Source organism: Chondrus crispus, genomic scaffold (genome assembly GCF_000350225.1).
Source record: "Chondrus crispus Stackhouse genomic scaffold, scaffold_146, whole genome shotgun sequence".
Lineage (NCBI taxonomy): Eukaryota > Rhodophyta > Florideophyceae > Gigartinales > Gigartinaceae > Chondrus > Chondrus crispus.
Genome location: NW_005179014.1, coordinates 185,719 through 204,184, shown reverse-complemented (window position 1 = coordinate 204,184; position 18,466 = coordinate 185,719). Strand labels below are relative to the sequence as shown.

General features: G+C 53.0%; 5 protein-coding genes across 5 annotated transcripts; all 5 read right to left on the bottom strand.

The window, feature by feature from the left end:
• Positions 1-4,592: 4,592 nt before the first annotated feature.
• Positions 4,593-5,189, bottom strand: CHC_T00002630001 (hypothetical protein). The gene has a single exon (XM_005713719.1). It carries the CDS (start codon positions 5,187-5,189, stop codon positions 4,593-4,595), a length of 597 nt encoding a protein of 198 aa, XP_005713776.1.
• Positions 5,190-8,270: 3,081 nt separating this feature from the next.
• On the bottom strand, positions 8,271-8,699 carry CHC_T00002629001 (hypothetical protein). The gene has a single exon (XM_005713718.1). It carries the CDS (start codon positions 8,697-8,699, stop codon positions 8,271-8,273), a length of 429 nt encoding a protein of 142 aa, XP_005713775.1.
• A 268-nt stretch (positions 8,700-8,967) lies between these two features.
• Positions 8,968-9,237, bottom strand: CHC_T00002628001 (hypothetical protein). Its single transcript, XM_005713717.1, has one exon. It carries the CDS (start codon positions 9,235-9,237, stop codon positions 8,968-8,970), a length of 270 nt encoding a protein of 89 aa, XP_005713774.1.
• A 2-nt stretch (positions 9,238-9,239) lies between these two features.
• Positions 9,240-9,365, bottom strand: CHC_T00002627001 (hypothetical protein). Its single transcript, XM_005713716.1, has one exon. It carries the CDS (start codon positions 9,363-9,365, stop codon positions 9,240-9,242), a length of 126 nt encoding a protein of 41 aa, XP_005713773.1.
• A 2,242-nt stretch (positions 9,366-11,607) lies between these two features.
• On the bottom strand, positions 11,608-12,018 carry CHC_T00002626001 (hypothetical protein). The gene has a single exon (XM_005713715.1). The coding sequence runs from the start codon at positions 12,016-12,018 to the stop codon at positions 11,608-11,610; it is 411 nt and encodes a 136-aa protein (XP_005713772.1).
• Between the last annotated feature and the right edge of the window lie 6,448 nt (positions 12,019-18,466).

Sequence of the window (18,466 nt, the reverse complement as noted above, 5' to 3'; positions counted from 1 at the left end):
AGGCCGCGCTCGGGCGCGACGGATGGGGCGGGCTGCCCGCCGTGGTGGAGCACACGTCGGTGCTGCCCGGCGGGCACGCGACGGTGGAGCACCGGCGCGCCGACGCGGGCGACGGCGACGGCGACGGCGACGGCGACGGCGCGGGCGCGCAGGGGCAGGCGGGCGACGACGAGGGGCCCACGGCCGTGGTGGTGTTCGTCGGCGGGGTGGCGCGCGCCGAGGCGTCCGCGGTGCGCATGGCGGCCAGGAAGGCCGGCGTGCGGGCGCTGATCGCGACCACGGGCGTGCTCTCGCCTGACAGGTTTGTGTGGGCGATGAGGGATGCCGCTCTGATGCGCGATGAGGGATGCCGCGCTGGTGCACATTGAGGCGTGAGGGGAGGCGCGCGGCGGTTGGACGGTTTTTTGTTTGTACTGTATGTGGGCAGTATTGGTGGGCAGTGGTGAGTTGTACTGTTGTGGATTTTTCATTGGTTCATCCTGAGGTTAGGACACATGTTGGTTCCCTTCAAGTTTGTCGAGGGGTTACCCTTCCTGAAGTATTTAAACCAAAAATGCACCAAATCAGCCACATAAATTGAGAAGGCTCCAATGGTCAGACCGTATTATGAAGCTTTTCGAAATTTCGGAGTTATCAGCACCTCGTAGGTAAATGGCACCCGTTCTTTCGATTGGTCAAATTTGTTTTTTGAATAGGATGCTGTAAGACACTGCCTCAAGGGTCTGCAGACACAGGTCTGGCTCACACCAGATAGCTGAAAGTACCAGGAACAGGGAGAAAACGCTAAAGCATCACCTGAGCGGCCGGCCAAGAAATCAAATTTGAAAACATTTCACACTTGCAGAGGCCTTCTGCGTGGGCTCGTACTCAGATCCGGCCCTCGGCCGCTCACCATCGCGCTGATGGCGAGCACCTCCTGAAGCAATGACTTTTGCAGGCGCTCATGCGGACGAGGACGATGGCGATGACGAGCTTGTGGCCATGGAGTACGACATGGCCCAGGCGCAGGAGCAACCGGAGTACATGATTGACGCGGAGACTCTCATCGAAGACGACCTTGCCGATGCCGGGCTCGAGGGGGGCGAGGACGACACCGATACCAACAACGATGGGGACAACGGTGTCGACTTTGATGGCCAAAACGGTGATTGCGAGGGTGAGCATGGGGGTGAGAGTGCAGGTGCAGGTGATGGTGAGGAGGGTGAGGAGGGAGCGACCGGGGGTGAAAACGGGGAAGCGGGAGTGGCTTTCAGGTCGGAAGCTCCTATGCTATCCTATACGCCGCGGCGGTACTTCGAAACGTGCATGTCGCGATGCCACCACGATGAGCACAAGCTCCGGGACGGAGAGCAGCTTGCTACTTGTTTCGCCAGCATGAAAAGATCTCAGCGCATCGTAAATTTACGTTCTGTCATCCTGACCACAGGCGCTCGACCTGGGGATACCAATGAGTTGGGCAAGAGCCCCGCCGACAGTTCCCAACAGAAGAACAGGCGAAAACGAAAGTTTGGTGGAGGGATTCCTGACAATTGTGGGATAACTCCTCTCCGCCCTGGGTTGGGTGAGAGGCGGAGGCTTTAGCGAGGGAGCACGCGGCGCGGACGCGACGCGCCAATTGAACCGATCGGACGAGCTCGCGAAAAGGGAGTGGCTCACTGGCCGGTTACGCGCAGTCCCCCCGTGGTGCGTGAACAGGAGCGACCGGTAACGGGTTAGAAGCCAGCGCGCGCGACAGACAACCGAAAACGGACGTACGTAGGCGCAAAAGGGACGGGGGCGAGCTTGCCCCAGTTTACCGGTAGGGACGGGTGTCAGGTCTTAACCCCGCAGAGGGACGCCTCGGACACCTGTCCTAGTACAGTAGTACAGCACCTGCCGCCTAGTGCGTGCCAGGTACTGTACACAATTAAAAAGCTAGCGCCATAATTACTACTACCGCACGGACGCTGCTACTACACGTGTGCATTACTGTACACGCGTGTTGCTTACAGACTACCGCACGGACGACACGTGTGCTAACGCGCACACGTAACACGCGTAGACTACCGCACGGACGACACGTGTGCTACTGTACACGTGCGCCACGCCACGGCCGGTTGGTCAACGCGCGCGCTCCCTACACGTGGGCACACCCGCCCACGTGTGCACCGTGCACGGCCGCACGGTTAATAACCTCCCCGCGCGCTCGCCGGTCGTTATACTACAACAATGTACAGCATCCAGTCGGTCAAGGTGGTAGCGGAGAGGCTGCTACTGGTGGAGCTGTAGAGGGATAGGCTGGTGGTGTTGGAGAATCCGGGGGTATCGGAGGGGCTGCTGCTGGTGAACAGACTGCTGCTGGTGAAAAGGCTAATTCTCGCCGCGGGAGATCAACTATGATCTACGCTATGCTAGGCCTGCGCCTCTGCGAGGCATCTTTTGCCGCGATTCTGCAACTAAGTGTCCGGACAATTGAAGACCACATGACTGAGCTTCTATACTCGAACGTTTTGAGCTCGTCAATCAGAGGGCGTACGATAATGGGGAGCACAAACACGGAATTCAGAGATCTTCTCTGAGGCAGTTTCTCGATCACTATGGCACGGAGCATGGTCTCGAGTCCCCGAGTGGTCGTCATTTCAAGCAGGGTAAGGCATGTCGAATTCTTCCTGTCGGGACGACGAAGGCACTCTTGTACAAGGCATACACGGAGGCTTGGCCTGTTCTTTGCGCGGCTGAGTGCGCGAGACGACCGTCTTGGAAGGCTCCGGCACGCCCGCTAGCACTGCACACGTTTCGGAATTACTGGAAGAAGGACAAGGCCGAGATTCGCATCGCGACTGGAGGTAGTGATTTCTGCGATTTATGTGTGTCTCTCAAGCAGCAAATGAAGCTTTGCACTGCTGGCGATGGGCTGCATCTCCCCCTTCTTCAAATCTTCAGAATGCACCGTGCTGAAGCATGCGGCGAATTCTTGACATACCAGAACAACCAACGGCTATGGAGTGTCTTTCCACAAGAACGGAGCTGTTTGAGCTCGCGCCACTATGTGTTTGATTTTGCGGAGAAGGTGCAGATTCCCAATTTATTGTGTCAAGGTGGTCAGCTTTGTAGTGCACTGACCCACCTTTTCCTTTTCCCAGGGGACACCTGCCCCCGGCCAGCACGACTCCTTCTCCGGGACACACGTGTACCGCGCGCCACGTGTAACCAGGCGTCAAGGCTCCTGTGTCCAGGTGTCACCCCCCACGTGTAGTGGTTGTCATACCTCCCCAAGGGGAGTTTCTCCGGCCGTCGCCGCCGTCGTTTTAATTTAGTTTCTTTTAGTTTAATTAATTATAGCTCCGACGTCGGCTAGTATATAGCCGACGTCCGACCCTAAGTAAATCCTCACGAAGCTTTGGGTCTACAACTCGGGTTTCTGGAACGGAGTCGTAGCCTCGCGTCGGTCCCCGTCCCACGACGGTACCCTGCGAGCCATCTGCGTCTCGATTACCTCCTGTCTCTACCGCGCGCGTCGTCCCGCCACGCCCGGCTCTCCGCACGACAGCCGTCCCTACCGCTCCGCCCCTCCTGGGCTCTTTTTTGCCTCTTTTTCCCTTACTTTCCCTACTGCGCTTCGCGCCCGGCCCCGTACCGGTCCCTTACGGGTGGTCTCCCGATAACCCCCTACACGCGCCCCCCGAACGCGCGCGCTCTGCCAGAGGGGGATCCCACCCTTCCCCCTCAGTGCACGACAAGCTTCACTACTTAGTCGGGCTGAGATTCGACCTTAACGGGGTCTCAAGCAGTCGACGGAAGTTGAACTACGTCTACGGTCTCCCAGAAGGATACTGGCCGAATGACAAATCTGCGAATTCAGTACTGTCAATGCTCTTCCACACTATGCAACTGCCAGCTGAGATTGAAGGGAGCGGCGGAACGTTTTTGTTGACTGCTGACAATTGTGGAGGGCAAAATAAGAATAGGTTTGTTATGTGGTTTTGCGCGTGGCTGGTTCTGTCTGGCCGGCAAGCGAAGGTTGTTTTGAATTTCCTCGTCGTCGGACATAATAAGAACGTCTGTGATGGTTCTTTCGGGCATGTTAAGAGACGCTTGCGGAGAACGGATGTCTGAACACCTGCTGACATGATGAAAGTCGTGAGGGATAGCAGCAAGAGCACCAAGTGCGTGCCGTCTGTTGATGTATTTTGGCGTGATTGGAAGAGGATGCTGGGGCAGTATTTCAAGATCCCGACCAAGTTTGCAATCAAGAAGTATCAGGAGTTTACTTTCGAAAGCAGCAGCAAGGGACTGGTCAAGACGAAGAGACTGTCCGCATCCGCCTCATGCGACACGTTCAACTTGTTGCGGTCATCGAAGGGCGGCGTAAATAAGAAAGGTAACACTGTAGTGGCCGCAAGTCCCGCCGCCACACTGAGGATGAGGTCTCATGATTGGGACTTGGTGCTGCGAGATGAGTCTCATCGTTTGCCGATCACCCCCTTGTCAGATGTTTCTTCCGAGCACCACGGCTTCAGGGATCTGTACCTGAACAAGATGATTGTTGAGCCTTACATTAAGGACGAGGCTGCGAAAAGGCAGTACTACGAAGACGGCACTGCGGGACTGCTCTAAGGCACGCGTGAAGGGTTCCAGGACGACCGGGGCTGATGTGGGGAGGACGACGACGAGGTAGAAGACGCTGGGGATTGGGAAGGACGGGGCTGGACGAGAGAGAGGTGCTGGTTCTGGTGGTGCGGCGGGTGTCTGGAAAAGAGTACCGTCGCCCACGTTGCGAGGGCACCGGCGCGCACGTTTCCAGGGCTCAAAGTTTCTGCGTCTGCTTCTGTTTGGCATGAGTACGGGCAGCTTGACCTCAAGCTTGTGCAGAATACGGAGCGTGCGCGCGAGCTGTTCAGGCGAGGCGTGTCACAAGCGAGGACACGGCGTTCATCTGGCACTCCTGGAGCATGCCATGCCCCAAGAGTGCCAGATGAACGCCGTCCGCGCGCTTCAGCCCCAGCTCCAGCAGTGCTGAAGCTGAAGTGTGCAGTGCTGGAGCTGAGGCTTAAGCGCGCGCTCGACGCGCGCAAGGTGTCCCACGACGCGCTGCGGCACCACCCGCGCAACTCGCGCGTGCTTGCCGAGGCCGCGTCGTACTGGAAGGTCGTGGGAGGGAGGGTTGAAGAGAGGGCGGGCGGGGAGCAGTTTGTTTTGTAGAGGCACATGAGAGCGGGAGGGATGCCGGAACGGTAGCGGGGACCGGAGGGAATAGTTTGTGAGGGTTGTTGCGCGTGGGGCGGCCAGTGGGCAGCCACGACGCTTGGCGGGCGTCAACACGCACTGAAGGGTAGCTGTAAGGACTAGATGCTGTAAGTACTGGATGCTGTAAGTTGTAAAACACTAAAAGTGAGCAAACGCGAGAACGGGATCAGATTTTTCCATTCTGTGGAGTGCAGGTGAAAGCTAGCACTCTGCACTATAAAAATGGTCTTTTGGGCGAAAGTTGCGAAAATTCATATTTCGGCCATAACTTTCATCCGCTAGAAGCTTCATAATCCCATCCGACCATTGGAGCCTTCCCAGTTTTGCCCAAAAAGAGTCTTCAAAATCACTACAGTGACGTCTACGATTGCTATCGTAGAAATGGTACGCAGAAGCGTCATGTGGGAGTTTGATGCGGGGTTGGGATGGATGGCAATGAGGGATTGACAGTGGCGGTAGGGGCAAATGTCAAAAGGCGTCATGAAACTATGCTATTAGCATCAAGATGGCACTTTGTGTACAAGCAGGCATAGCAGATCGGCATCTGACCTTCATGGTTCAAAAATGACACGAGAAGGCAGGAACATCTTTGCATTCGTTATTGCCTGTCAGTTCTTAACGATTTTCTCTTATCTATTTCGCCTTGGCTTAGTTCCAAGGGATTGCTCAAATGCTCTAACCTCCGTGCTTGTGGGCACCTTGCGCTTCAGTGTAACCAAATTATGCCATTATTCCCAGTGTGACAGATCGCGGGGTCAGGGCACTACAGAGGATGGCAATTTGGGTTTTCGGTTGGTGAGTGGCAAGATGGAATGAGAAGGGTGCGGATGCACTCTTCGGGCAAGTAGGTTGGCCAGTTCGCTCTGCCTCCTTTTTCAGAGAGCGATGCCTTTATTTGCTTATATAGACTAGGCGATGTTTCTCAGAGCGGACGCATGCGCATGCCTCCGTCTAAGAGGTTACCATCCCTGTCCCGTACGCTGCTTTCTCCACGAGCGCGTGTAGGCGAACGGCCGCAAATAGCGACCGTTGGAGTATTTGCCCCGGCTGACGGGTTGTGCCTGTTAGCCGGGCCAGCCACTGGCTGGAACGAAGCAAGTGGCCTTTGGGGTATGCTGCCCTCCGGGGCGGTTGCTGCGCTGCAACCAGACCGGTGTCCCGCCCTTAGCCTTTTGAACAGACTAGGGGATCGATTTTATATAGAGGAGAGCGGAAGGGCTTCGGGCACGACACCAGCATGTCGTGCAAATTGCCTGCTTGCAAGTCGTACACCATTGCACTTTCCATGAACCTTTCCTTATCGCCCTAGGTTTTCCTTCTTTCGTCCCGCGCAATGTCCAACTACAAAATACGCATTATGTTGGCTGCGCCGTTACTGTCTCGTGTTCCAAGCCTTTGGTTAGACGTAGTTCTCTGTAAGTCCCGAGATTATACTTTTCTGCAGCGTTCCTTGCAAAGGCAGGTATACTTTTCTTGTTGTTATGGTTACATGCTCTATTTACATCATTGCTTTAGTTATAATTTTCAGTTTCTACTCATTCTTTGGCCATCAGTCTAGCAAAGCGTCTAAATGTTTGGCACTGTGTGGCTCTGTGTCTTAAGGCTGAATATCCTCTGTCTCTATTACTGCCACTCTCCTCCATTGATTGCGGAAGTAGTTTGTGCTGCCTGGCTTTGTACAACCTGTAGACCACTGCAGCGTTATTGACCTGCATGCACAGTAGACGCGCAATAATTCAGACAACTGGATTCTCGCTTATATTCTACCGAGCGAGGGTCTTTAAGTACCTCGAGATGACGTCAACACCCCCTTTGTATTGAATCCAGTACACGGCTGGGGTTAGCCGAATCACACGAAAGGGGTTATTGGTTTACTGCAGTTAAGCACTTGTTTTCGTATGGCGCGGCTTAGGTTGTAGTATGAGACAAAAGTGTACAAATCCTAGGCGTGCGAGTTGCGCAATAATTCATCATATTCAGATGGTATCTTCTTTCCATCTCCACCAATCCAGGCGAAGGAAGTCACACGCACACACTCCATGGCATATGTATAGCCATGATATGAGCTATTGGGAAAACGCAATAAGGCAGACATAAAAAATCCGCCCCTCTGTAATGGATCCGCCAGTGCCAACGACAAACAGTACTACATTAATTCCAAGTGTCGCCACATGATGCAGGACTTGTGAATGATACTCAGGAGTTGTCACAAGCTCTTTATATAGTTCAGTACTTTTGTCGTCCATTCCAACATTTTCCAGAGACACCACTGATCCATACTTATGTCTCAAAACTGTGGCTTCCTCAACGGTCTTCACAGACGTCATAGTTTTAATCTCCACGGCGCTCACGTGTTCGATATCGTCCATATCTGATGCAACCAGAACGGCATCTGGTGAATCAGCCAGCATAGAAGAGCTCTTACTCTCCAAAAGCCCGGTGTAACGCACATGGTTGATTTTAAATGCAAAGATATCATCCCAGGCGGACTCCGAGCACCCCGACTTCCGTCTGTATGTGCCTTTACTACGATTGCAGTAGTTCGGGAGCGTTTTTATGAGCTCGACCTCGTTCCGGCAACCCTTCCGCATCCCAGCAGTTGACACAAGTGGTTTCATAACCCATGAAGTTAATGAGGACTCCCGGAATGCCTGCTTAAGAGTTTCAGATGCGCTCCGCACCCGCTGGTCCTCTGTTGTTCACTCATTCTCCACAATTGTATCAAGGTCGACGAGATTGTATGTTATATCTTCTCTTAGTTGATAAACTGCAGTCAGGAGCTCTGCTGTTGTAGCCCGCGACTCTAAAGCCCGTCCGAACACAATAAGAATTCCCTGTAATTCATTCTTAGTACAGGCGATTATGCCGCTGACTGACGAATTTGTAATTCGTGACGCGACATTTCGGCGCAGGGACGGCCTTTGGAGGGTTTCAGTATTCATCCCTTGGGATTTTAGTACGTGCTCCCACATGTATTTGATGCGCTCTACAAGCGCAACCAGCTCCCCTTCCAATGCTTTCGTCCCAGTGCTTAGGGTTTTCCCCTACAGCAGAAAGGCGAGTCCTTGAACCCTGTTGTCGAAATCCCTTGCGACGGCGGCTAAGAACCTTTGAATGGTACTTGAAATGAACCGGAACGTCCGCAGCAGGAACCACACCGGGACCTTTGATTGGTAGTATGCGAGCACAGCAATCCGGGCTAATACCTGCTCAACACATTTACGCCCATTTTGTAGAGCACGCATTCCCTCTGCGGTTCTACGTGCTCTGTCACCCTCGTCACTACACCCGTCGTATAATGTTAGCACAGCTTCGAACTTCTCCAACGAAGAGGCCAGGCGGAAAGCCTCACCACAAACTATTTTGAAGCACCTCAACGGGAAGAGGTTGGAATTAGTTTGAATAAGAGCTGCGATCCGTCCTGAACAGCGCTCCCGGTAAGAACAGGCCTGCGCCCTCCTGAAATGCGACATCGGCGCACCAGGCCATTGACCTTCAGTTGAGCCGTGTAAACAGCACGTGCCCCCCTCTCTGACACAGCCATGCCCTTGTGCCGCCTCGAAATCGGACCATCTTCGAACACAAAAGGGTACCAAAGGTACCTCTTGTGTGTTCTAATGAGACTCGCCCCTAAGACATATGAGAGAAATTGTGTAGTCCCCTTAGATCTATATCCCCTGTCGGCTGCAAAAAATGTCTCTGGCATTGGTCGGAGAGCTCCATTGGTCGACGCACCTTGCACTAGTTGTACGAGCCGCTCCCACGTATGTAGCAATTTCTCTCCAGTTCTTGTAAAGTTCCAAGCCAGAAAAAAGGGTTGAGGGCCGAGCACAAGGCATTGTCTAAGGGACCGAGACTCTTCTTCTGATTATTAAGCTGTCGCAAATGAGTGAGCACTACCAAAGCGCTGAATGCCATTCTTAAATGGTCGTCATCCAAAGAAAACACTGTCGCATTAGGGATATATAACAATTCACGGTTGATAGCAGCCGTCTCAGATTCTATCTCCATTATCACTGTAGTAGCCCTGTTTGCACTGCGGGACCACCGGTGCTGCTGTAGTAATGAGTCGCTCGGTGCTCCAAGGAGCCACTAAGTGACCCCCACACTTCATGGTATCGCTCAGCCGAGATGCCCATTTGGAGGAAATGCTCGCTTTCCGCTCTGTCCCAGACAGTAGTCGGTGACTCGTTGTACGCTTCACACAGAACATGTAAGATGACCAGGCCTAGTAGCTCTCTTCTTGCGGTTGGAGCCTTCCTTCTCTCGTGAAGGACGCGATTTGCTACCTAGCGTAGCTTTTCCTACAGACAATCCGAGATGAACGTCTTTAAGCAAGCGAAAGGCGTCACATTGACACTCTCACTGTTGGCAAGTGTGTGTTCGCCCGCTCAACTGACGATGTCAACCATCACTCTATTCAGCGCCGTATTATCCTCAGTTACATAACGCTTCTCAAGTTTGTTGTTCACATCTTCTATTCGAACAGTTACATCTGCGAAAGGGCTGTCGTAATTCCAGTTTTCTTAGCCAACGTTGCGCTGGGCCTGCTCTAGAGAATGGAGCTATTCGGCAGTTAAAATGATGCTAAGATCGCGTCTGTCTTGGTCATCTACATCGTCCCAATTCCAGGACTGAATCTCTCATCGTCATAGTTATGATACGGGCGGCTGTAGATTTCCTCACATAGAGCAGACCCAGAGTCTGAAATGATGCGTCCCGAACTGGCAAGATATTGGGCCGGGCAGAGATCATGCAACTATGCATTACTTATTTTAGTTTCGAAGTTTGAGGTGGACACAGTGTCATGACCAGATGCGCCAGAGCTCCCCGGAGATGGAATCAACTCTTGAGAAAACACAAAATCGCTTGCGTCTAACGAGTCATCATTGCAATCAATTGCGGTACTTTCTGTCCGTGGTGCACTTGAAATATCCTGGCCAAAATGTGAGGGTGGCATTTCATCTGTACATTGCACAGATGGAATTTCACCCTCATATTTCCCTTGTACTGGCCACTGGGACGACTGGTAGTCGTCCAAGTGGCCAGTAGTAGGGACTGAGAGGCTTCGAGTGGATATATCAGAAGTTGAAGAGCAGTGTAGCGTAGAGTGAACGGACACTCTATGCTCATGGACTCTTCTACATGGAACGGCTGTAACAGAATTAATTTGGTCCGATTCCATGTCTTCATTCTCCAAGGGGACAACATTCATATCGTGGCAGTCCATTGACAAGTCCTTGACAGAAAAGGCGGGTGTTGGGCTGATTTCGAATTAGCAGTCAGGTAGCAGTAAAGGTCAATAGGTGCAACAGAAACGGAGAGTTGTATGTGGACGATAGGATCACAGATGAATGGATGGGTATCGCAAGCAGCGGAGAAAAGCAGAGCCAAGACAAAGTTAAGGCGGTAGCCAGTGTTCAGTATCACAGGGGACGGGTGAGGTGTTGGAAGGACCCGGTTCCAGGAGGGGCGCGAGATCTGGATGGGGGTGGCGTTCGGTGGCACAGGGGAGGGCGACGTATCGGAAGCATCAAATTCGCTTTAGGGGGCCGGAGACAGCGATCGATCACAGGGAAACACGAGGTACCGGAACGAGCAGCGCCGTATTTGGGGCGAGAGATAGCGGTGGCGGCGGGAGAGAGTGATCCATCGCAAGGAAACACAAGGTACTAGAACGAGCAGCGTCGTCTTAGGGGCGAGAGATAGTGGTGGCTGTTGGTGGCGACCGAGACCAGAACGGGAGGGCGAGGTATCAGTACGCAGAAAATTGGGTTATCGAGTTGGATGTTGTCGGTCAATAGGCGAAGGGCGGGCGAACGCTCAGTGAAATATCCCCAGACTTCATATGTACGATTTTTCGTACATACTGAAATTCTTGGATCTTGGCGCCAAGACCTTATGTACGAAATTTCGTACATATATGCCCTCAGAAGCACATCTTTGGTGGCGCAGAAGCCTGCTTTCGGAACTTTCGATACGTCCCTGATCCGACAGGACAATAGCTGACAGTCTCAATACTTGCTCATAGCTTCATTTTTGTTCAAAAGTGATCTTGGGCCGCGCAGACACCGTCAACATTCACACGATTAGATAAAATCCTATCTCATGGCCGAGGTCATTCCAAACACAACAGTTGCCCATCCGCAGATCTAACACAACGTCTCCCTCGACAAATTCTTAGACGGATCCTCCTTCACCCGTAAACACAGCAGGATGACGCCAGTCACCAACGCCACATACACACCAAACAAAACGAATCCCTTCATGAGCGCTCTAGACTTCACCCCAAACCATAACCTAGAGGCCAACGCGAACAGCGAAGAGATCGCCGCCATGTAGTCAACGACCAGTATCTATCCGAGGCACCCGATTTGATCCTCAATACCATAAATTCATCCGACTGCAAATGTTTCGGCACATCCGACAATCAGCACCATGAAGTTGATGTGAAGAGTCTATCGCGTCGAGCGAAAGAAGCTCTGTGTCACTGCAGACCATTAGGTCTCCAAAGAAGCCCAAAATGTACAACGCGGCTGTCATGACTGCGCGCGGAAGACATCGCAATAATGCCGAATTGTGGAACGATGTGACCACACTCTCTGTCAGGGCCAACCGATTCAGTGCCAAGCAAGAACAGGGCAACAGAAAAGAGTCGCTCCCAGTGCCCTGAGAATGGCAGCAGGAGAGCACGAGAGGGATTGTAGAGTGCGGTGTAAGAATGCGAGAGTGGAATGGGAGGGAGTTTTCTAGTCCGAAGGAGAAGTTATGCCCTTCACAAACGCACCACATCTGCTGTATTGTGTAGTCCATATGTACGAAAATTCGTACACAAAGGGATTTTGGCTGATTTGTGAGGTTATTATTGAGCAACTTTCGCGGAGCTGTCAAATGGAAACGAATCAATCTTTTCCTTTTCTGTCTTCGCGCGGATGTAGACAGCATTGTAATCTCGTGAGAGCTCGAAAGGACCCTGTAGACGTTTCATAGTTCGCAAACTACAGACAAAAGAACAGTTGTGTACGAAATTTCGTACATAAAATTGACTTCTAGGGATATGGGGAGAGAGGGACGAAACAGAAAAGAGAGTAGGGACAGGGATGAACAAGCGAGCTGGAAGGTTAGTCACTCAGAGGTGCATAACTTTGTTTTTAACTTCAACACTAAATGCTCTCTGGTTTGTGAGTTTTGTGGCGATGTATGCACAGTGCATGAAGATTGCTCCGAAAGTGCTTCAGCACCGTCACCAAAGAGGTGACTTATTGTGACGACGACGGTGAGTGACCCCCAGCAATGATGAATCCTCATCCGAGAAGATGATTCCCCAAGGGCCCTGGAGGTACCCCATTAAAACATGCTCAAAATTCCTAACAAAACATGTAGAGCCCTAAATCGTTACAAAACGAAGCACAGGGCTAAGCTCTTAGATACCCTTCCCATTGGTGTAAATATGGGCAGAGGGTTAATTTTGGGCAAACACCAATACGCTTCGCGCGCTTTGTCAGAGTGCAAAGCGAAGTGCATGCGCGCGGGAAAGCGTTGATGGGGAAGCGCGGGCGCGCTTTTGCAGGTGCTGTCCGGTCTGCTGAAAGCTCTTGCACGGTTCTATAGAGGCGATCTTGATCCGAGACTGACTACCACTACAGTCCGAGCAGCCTCTCCAAACAATCTCTTCGATCCAGACTTCTCTCCAGGCAAGACTCAATGCCACCCTCGATGCGCAAGCAGACGCGCACCCTACTGTTGGCGGCCACGGGGCATGAGAAACGTGTGATTGCCAAGAAGCATGCGGTGGAGCACCTCAAGGCAGGGAAGACGCAGAGAGTCATTGCGAGCATGACGGGTTTGTCCAAGGGCTCTGTCTACATGCTGACCAAAATGATGAAGGAGGAAAGGTGGGAAGAGCTGGCGTCGCAGTGTAACCTTGACACGTCGAAGAGAGCTGGATCTCCTACTGTTTTGACAACCAAAGCGGAACGCATGATAGTTGAGCGGCTCAAGTTTAGTGCGAAGAAGGGATTTGCCGTCGGTTACAAGCATCTGCGTGAGGTTATGGCGCAAGTCGCGAACGACGGCCGTGAGAGGACGTGGGCAGACTACCACCCAATCAATGATTCCATTAGAGCCTTCCGTGCGCGCAATCGGGATCTCACATTCAGGAACTCGGAGAATAAAGAGGCAGTAAAGTTAAAGGGAGAGCGCTTCAATCACGTCGAGCCTTTCTTTTCTATTCTTGAGAGCGTCGAGCGCAAGCATCCTGGTATTCTCCAAGAGGGCCGGCGCATCTGGAACAATGATGAGACGTCGGTCACAGTCAGTTTTGGAGAGCGCACTAAGGTCTTTGGTCCTTCGAACACGCACCACGGGGGGTTTGTCGCCTCCACGCTGAACGGCGGTGGCCAGCACATTACCGCCGTCATCGCGGTTTCTGCACACGGCCTCGTGGCCCCTCCGTTCTTCATCATTTCTGGGAAGAAGATCATGCAAAAGTGGCTGGATCCTCTGGATCAGGTGTTTCTCGAGGCCAATTCGGACTGCCACATGTTCACTAAACCTGGATGGATGCTGGACGACGCCACTATCAAGGTCACTGAGAACGGCTCGATGGAAAAGGCTATTCTCCCAGCATTCATCAAGCATCTGGATAACTTCGTGCGCAATTTCGCTGGTGTAAATGACATTTATCTACTCACGCTAGACGGCCACGGCTCTCGGAACGGCTACAAGTGGCTGGAGCTTTGTGAAGAAGTTGGATGCGAGATCGTCCAGTCTCCAGCCAATACATCGCACTTCCTCCAGCCGTGTGATCAGATGGTGAATAAGAGGTTCAAAACGTCTCTGAGGATCATCCGAGACAAATTCGCAGAGGTATGTCTCATAGACGCGCGGTCTGTCAATTTCAGCTTGGCGTGCGCTGTATTCGCTCATCAAGCGATTTCGGAGGCGGACGTGCGCTCATCCTTTCTCACGTGCGGCCTGTTCCCGTTTCAACGCCACTTCGCTGATCGGTTCAGGACATCAGTGGAGCAGCTGCTCCTCTCCTCTGAGACAGCTGCTGGTCCTTCGAGCGGTGCGGGCTCTTCACGCAATGAAGGACCTTCGAGCGGCGTTGGTCTCGCAGTTGATGTACCGCAACGTCAACCTGATGCTGAGACAGAGTTTAAGATTGCAGCATTTATGGCCGAGGATGTGGCCAGTGCCGTCAAGATTCAGCGCATTCAAACTATGCTGGCAAACACCAACACTGTGAACAATATCCTCATGAACCGTATCTCCGCTCCGAAACCTATCCCGAGAGCTGAGAATGGTCACGAGAGGCCTGCGTTTGACAGTGGGGCGCCCGCGGACTGGCTCACAACAGCCGATCTGCTCAAGCGGCGCAAGGAGGCTGAGGCAGCCAAGATCGCCGAGGCCGCAGCGAAGGATCACCGCAAAGCTGCCGCTCTGCAGAGGCGCCGAGATGTCGCAGAGGCAAAACAGCTGCGCGCGGAAGAGAGGCGTGCGAAGGCACTCCGCAAGCTGCAGATGCGTGCAGGCATTGCACTGGCGGCTGTAGCCTCCGCGTCGATCACCGAGGAAGCTGCGAACGCCTTCTCTCCGGCGAACTCCGCGCTGTAGATTGCCACACAGCTCCCCGAAGTCTCTGAAAAGCACTGGAGGACGACCAGACATGCCCGGGGGCACCCAGTTGCTCGGGCAATTCTAAAAGACGTTCATTAACGGCGTGCACACGAGCCTTCCGGTTGCAAATCTCAGGTGCCCAAAATTTGCCCGGGGCGATTTGAGCTCCCCTTTCGGAAGTTAGTCACTGATGTAAACGTTTCTCAGCCATTTACTGGTCGTTCCTCTTGGTTTTCATGCCTCTGGCTTCGCAAGACGCATATCTTTTTATTGGTTGCGTCAGAACATCATACGGCCAAACTTTCTTTATTTGGGAGTAATTCGCGTACAAAGTGCCCATATTTACACCACTGGGAAGGGTATTGCGCAAACTTCAGTGCAGGAAATTTCAAGTAGCTCTCGACTTGTCCGCCGCTCTCCATGCATGTGTTAAAATTGAGGAGAAGAGCAGATGCCTAATAAAGAGTTGCAATAGGCGCATTGCGTACTTTGAGTAAACGAGCGTAATCGATGCGACTCATCATTTGTTTGACATCCGTCAATTCCACTCCACACTTGCGCGAACAGCCCTCTTTTTTGTATTGGAAGACGCCTGCGATTCTGTAGCTCTTAATTGGTTTAACACGAATGGAAGCAACGGCCTGAGCATGTACGCTGCATCAACATATTGGTAAAACTGCCTGCCCTGTAATAAAGGCTTTGCAGAGGAGTCTCTATGTTTCTGTTTCTTAACAACGTTAGGTCGTGCCTACGACTAACTTCGGGGCCTAATATGTGGAAAAGGAGCCCATAAGGCGTTGTGACCGTCTGGTAGATGAGGCAGTGCATGCGCTTATTTCCGGAGTACCAACTGCGCTGCATATGACCTCCTCCTCCTGGCCTGGCCATTCTTTTTCCTTCAGTCGATGAAAGAGGTTTCACTTTCCAGCACACTGGCGGCCGTGCTGAAACAACCGGGCCCGTGGTTTCAGCAAGGCCGCAAAGCGCCGGGCGCTGACGACTGTCCAAAAAGGAAATCAGTGCCGTGCTACTGTGCCCCCTCCCTGGGTTCGAACCCACAACCATTAACATTATCGTACCGTGTCCAAAACAGGAGCAAAACCACGTCTTCCAGAAAATGTGAACTTGTTCATGGCGCACAGAAGCCATTCTGCTCGGATCCGTACTCCCATAACATCCATTACCGTCTTCAGCTTTCGAATTTCAAGCATCATCGGGCGACTCGCCGAGACAAAGCTGTTCGCTATGTGCATAACGGCTTGGTTGTCGATGTAAAGAACGAGGTCCTTCACACCGGTGCGTACCAACGGCTATTGCAGTCTACTTGTCAAAACCATCCGCCGCGCACGCAGTTTGCGAAGGTTGATGGACTCAGCTCTCTGCCGCCAATTCCAGACACCTTGCGTGCGCCACATTCCAACGGCTCCAGCGTTCAGGTCGCGGACATTGAGTGTCCCGCCGTATCCCATGTCGGCAGTGTCCTTGTGCATCACTCCCGTGGGTTTCGTCCGGGTTAACTGGCGACCTTCTAGGGATGGCTCTGGCAAGTCTCTCCAGAGCCTCAAGTCCCGGACAGCCTGATGCGAGAGTCGACAACGCCCTCAGGAGTCTCGCGCGCGCCCAGTAGACATGTCCCAATACGGAGACCGTGCATAGAACGTGGCTCACGGCATGGCCAGTCGCCGCGATACACAGGTTCCACAGAAACTCGCCAGGGTGCGGCTCTGCACCCAGCGTCTTCCGGACCCGACTTCCTTTAGAAGCGCCTTGCTCAGCTGGCGGACCTTCTCGGCCTTTCGTGGCACGGCGTAGAACTTCATTTCCTCAGAGGCGATCACGACTCCTAGGTGCTCCCCGCGTGTGGCTCCGGTCTATTCGGCCTTCTCCCAGTGCCGTTGTAGCCCTAGCTGAGTCAAGAGCTCTGCGATGTGCTCCCGCGCGACCGCACAGTCTCGAAGACCGGACGTGGTGCCGTATGCCAATGGCGCCACTAGGAAGTCGTCCAGGTACGCGAGCACACGATACTCCCAGCGACGCACCGCTTGCACGAACAGAGCCATAAACTGCGTGAGCCACAGAGGGACCTGCCTACCAAAAGATCAGCACCACACGGTGATAGTAGCGACCGTCGTATTTGAAAATGAACCAGTCCTTCTTGGCCAGGTGCAGCCGCATGTTCCGGTAATCCTTCGCTCTGTCCAGCGACTGGAAGTGGTCCCCTTGCTGGACATTCATCGCTAACTCAGCCAACATCTCCATCCCCACCCCTCCGTGCTCCCATCCACGATAATGATTTGATAGAATAATCACGAAGCGTCACTTGCGCCTGTCGTCCCTGCCACCCCATACTGTAAATGCTGAGTAGATAATGGCGCCTTCCGTTTTCGGCCGGAGCGCGTGGGCTCCCGTGACCTTTTTGTAGATTCCAGTTTTGCAACCGGCGGACACGTCAGCGAGAGCAAACTTGCGGTCTTCATCTGTCTGAAGGATTTGAGGCTCCTCCCCCCAGAACCCGGTACGAATGGGTCCTCAAGACCAAGGCTGTGGGGCCTCGTAAATCTCGAATCGGATGGCTCGGCACAGACATGCCGAACCACCTGCGCCATGCTTCGAGTCTCTCTTGTGAATCGAGCCAAGACGGACGCGGGCCAATGGCGACTTCTGGTCGCCAGGGCCACCCTTTCCTTTCTCACGCTTCGTTGCGTTAGATACGCTGAGGGTGGCCACTGTATTCACCAATTGAGTACTGATATGCAAAGCCAAGGTCTCCAGAGGTTCAACGAGATCTTAAGAGGCCGCCATATCGTTGCGACCCTCCAAACTCCGCAGCACCATCTTGGCGTGAACAGGGTCCTTGGAGGCCATCTTGTAGAACTCCGAGCGTAAACCAACGACTCGGAGTCCATACCGGATAGCAACGAGATCCCAGACATCACACTTCTGGGCTTCGTCGTCACTGCCCGCAGTGAGAGCCTCTTGTCGCAGGGATATGAAAGCTTCATGAAAGGCCATCCAGAACCCCGCCGCATTGATATAGTTTGTCTCATACTCCATCACCGCCCGCATGGACTGTGTCGTACAGCAAGGTCAGGTCTGAACGTAACCATAGAGCGGGGTCTTGGTAGCGATGGTAGAGCGGGATAAGAACCCGAAAAGGAGTGTTTAATCGATTTGATGACGGAAACACTAGTAATGTGTAGGCTAACTGGCTGAATGGTCGTCCTGGCAGGGATGATAGGGGCTGCGGCGGAGTCGGCAAGTTGGAAGCCTAGAGTTGCGGTCGAAGATGCTCGCCTTTACGAGGGGGAGGCTCAGAGTAGGAGATACCTCTTATAGGCATCAAAAACCCTAGCCACACCACTATTCTACTTCTGTACAAGGCCCCCTTTCATTAATTACACTAAAGCATCTAATATTAATTATTATTACAAAGACCAACTGCCCTGTCAGCTAGATGAGCCAGTAGGAAACGATCGTACCACTGCCAATCACAGCTCGCCAAAGAGTTTCTCCAATAGTGCCAAATGTCTAGAGCCCACTATACCACAGACTGCGAGCCTTCTAAGCCGCGGCGGAGCGGCCAATCCTTGTGCTCGAAGAACCCGCCGACGAAGGCCCC

Excerpts from the sequence above, each read along its gene's own strand:
- CHC_T00002630001 (XM_005713719.1), bottom strand. The coding sequence starts at position 5,189 with ATGTGCCTCTACAAAACAAACTGCTCCCCGCCCGCCCTCTCTTCAACC.
- CHC_T00002629001 (XM_005713718.1), bottom strand. The coding sequence starts at position 8,699 with ATGTCGCATTTCAGGAGGGCGCAGGCCTGTTCTTACCGGGAGCGCTGT.
- CHC_T00002628001 (XM_005713717.1), bottom strand. The coding sequence starts at position 9,237 with ATGGAGATAGAATCTGAGACGGCTGCTATCAACCGTGAATTGTTATAT.
- CHC_T00002627001 (XM_005713716.1), bottom strand. The coding sequence starts at position 9,365 with ATGGGCATCTCGGCTGAGCGATACCATGAAGTGTGGGGGTCACTTAGT.
- CHC_T00002626001 (XM_005713715.1), bottom strand. The coding sequence starts at position 12,018 with ATGTGGTGCGTTTGTGAAGGGCATAACTTCTCCTTCGGACTAGAAAAC.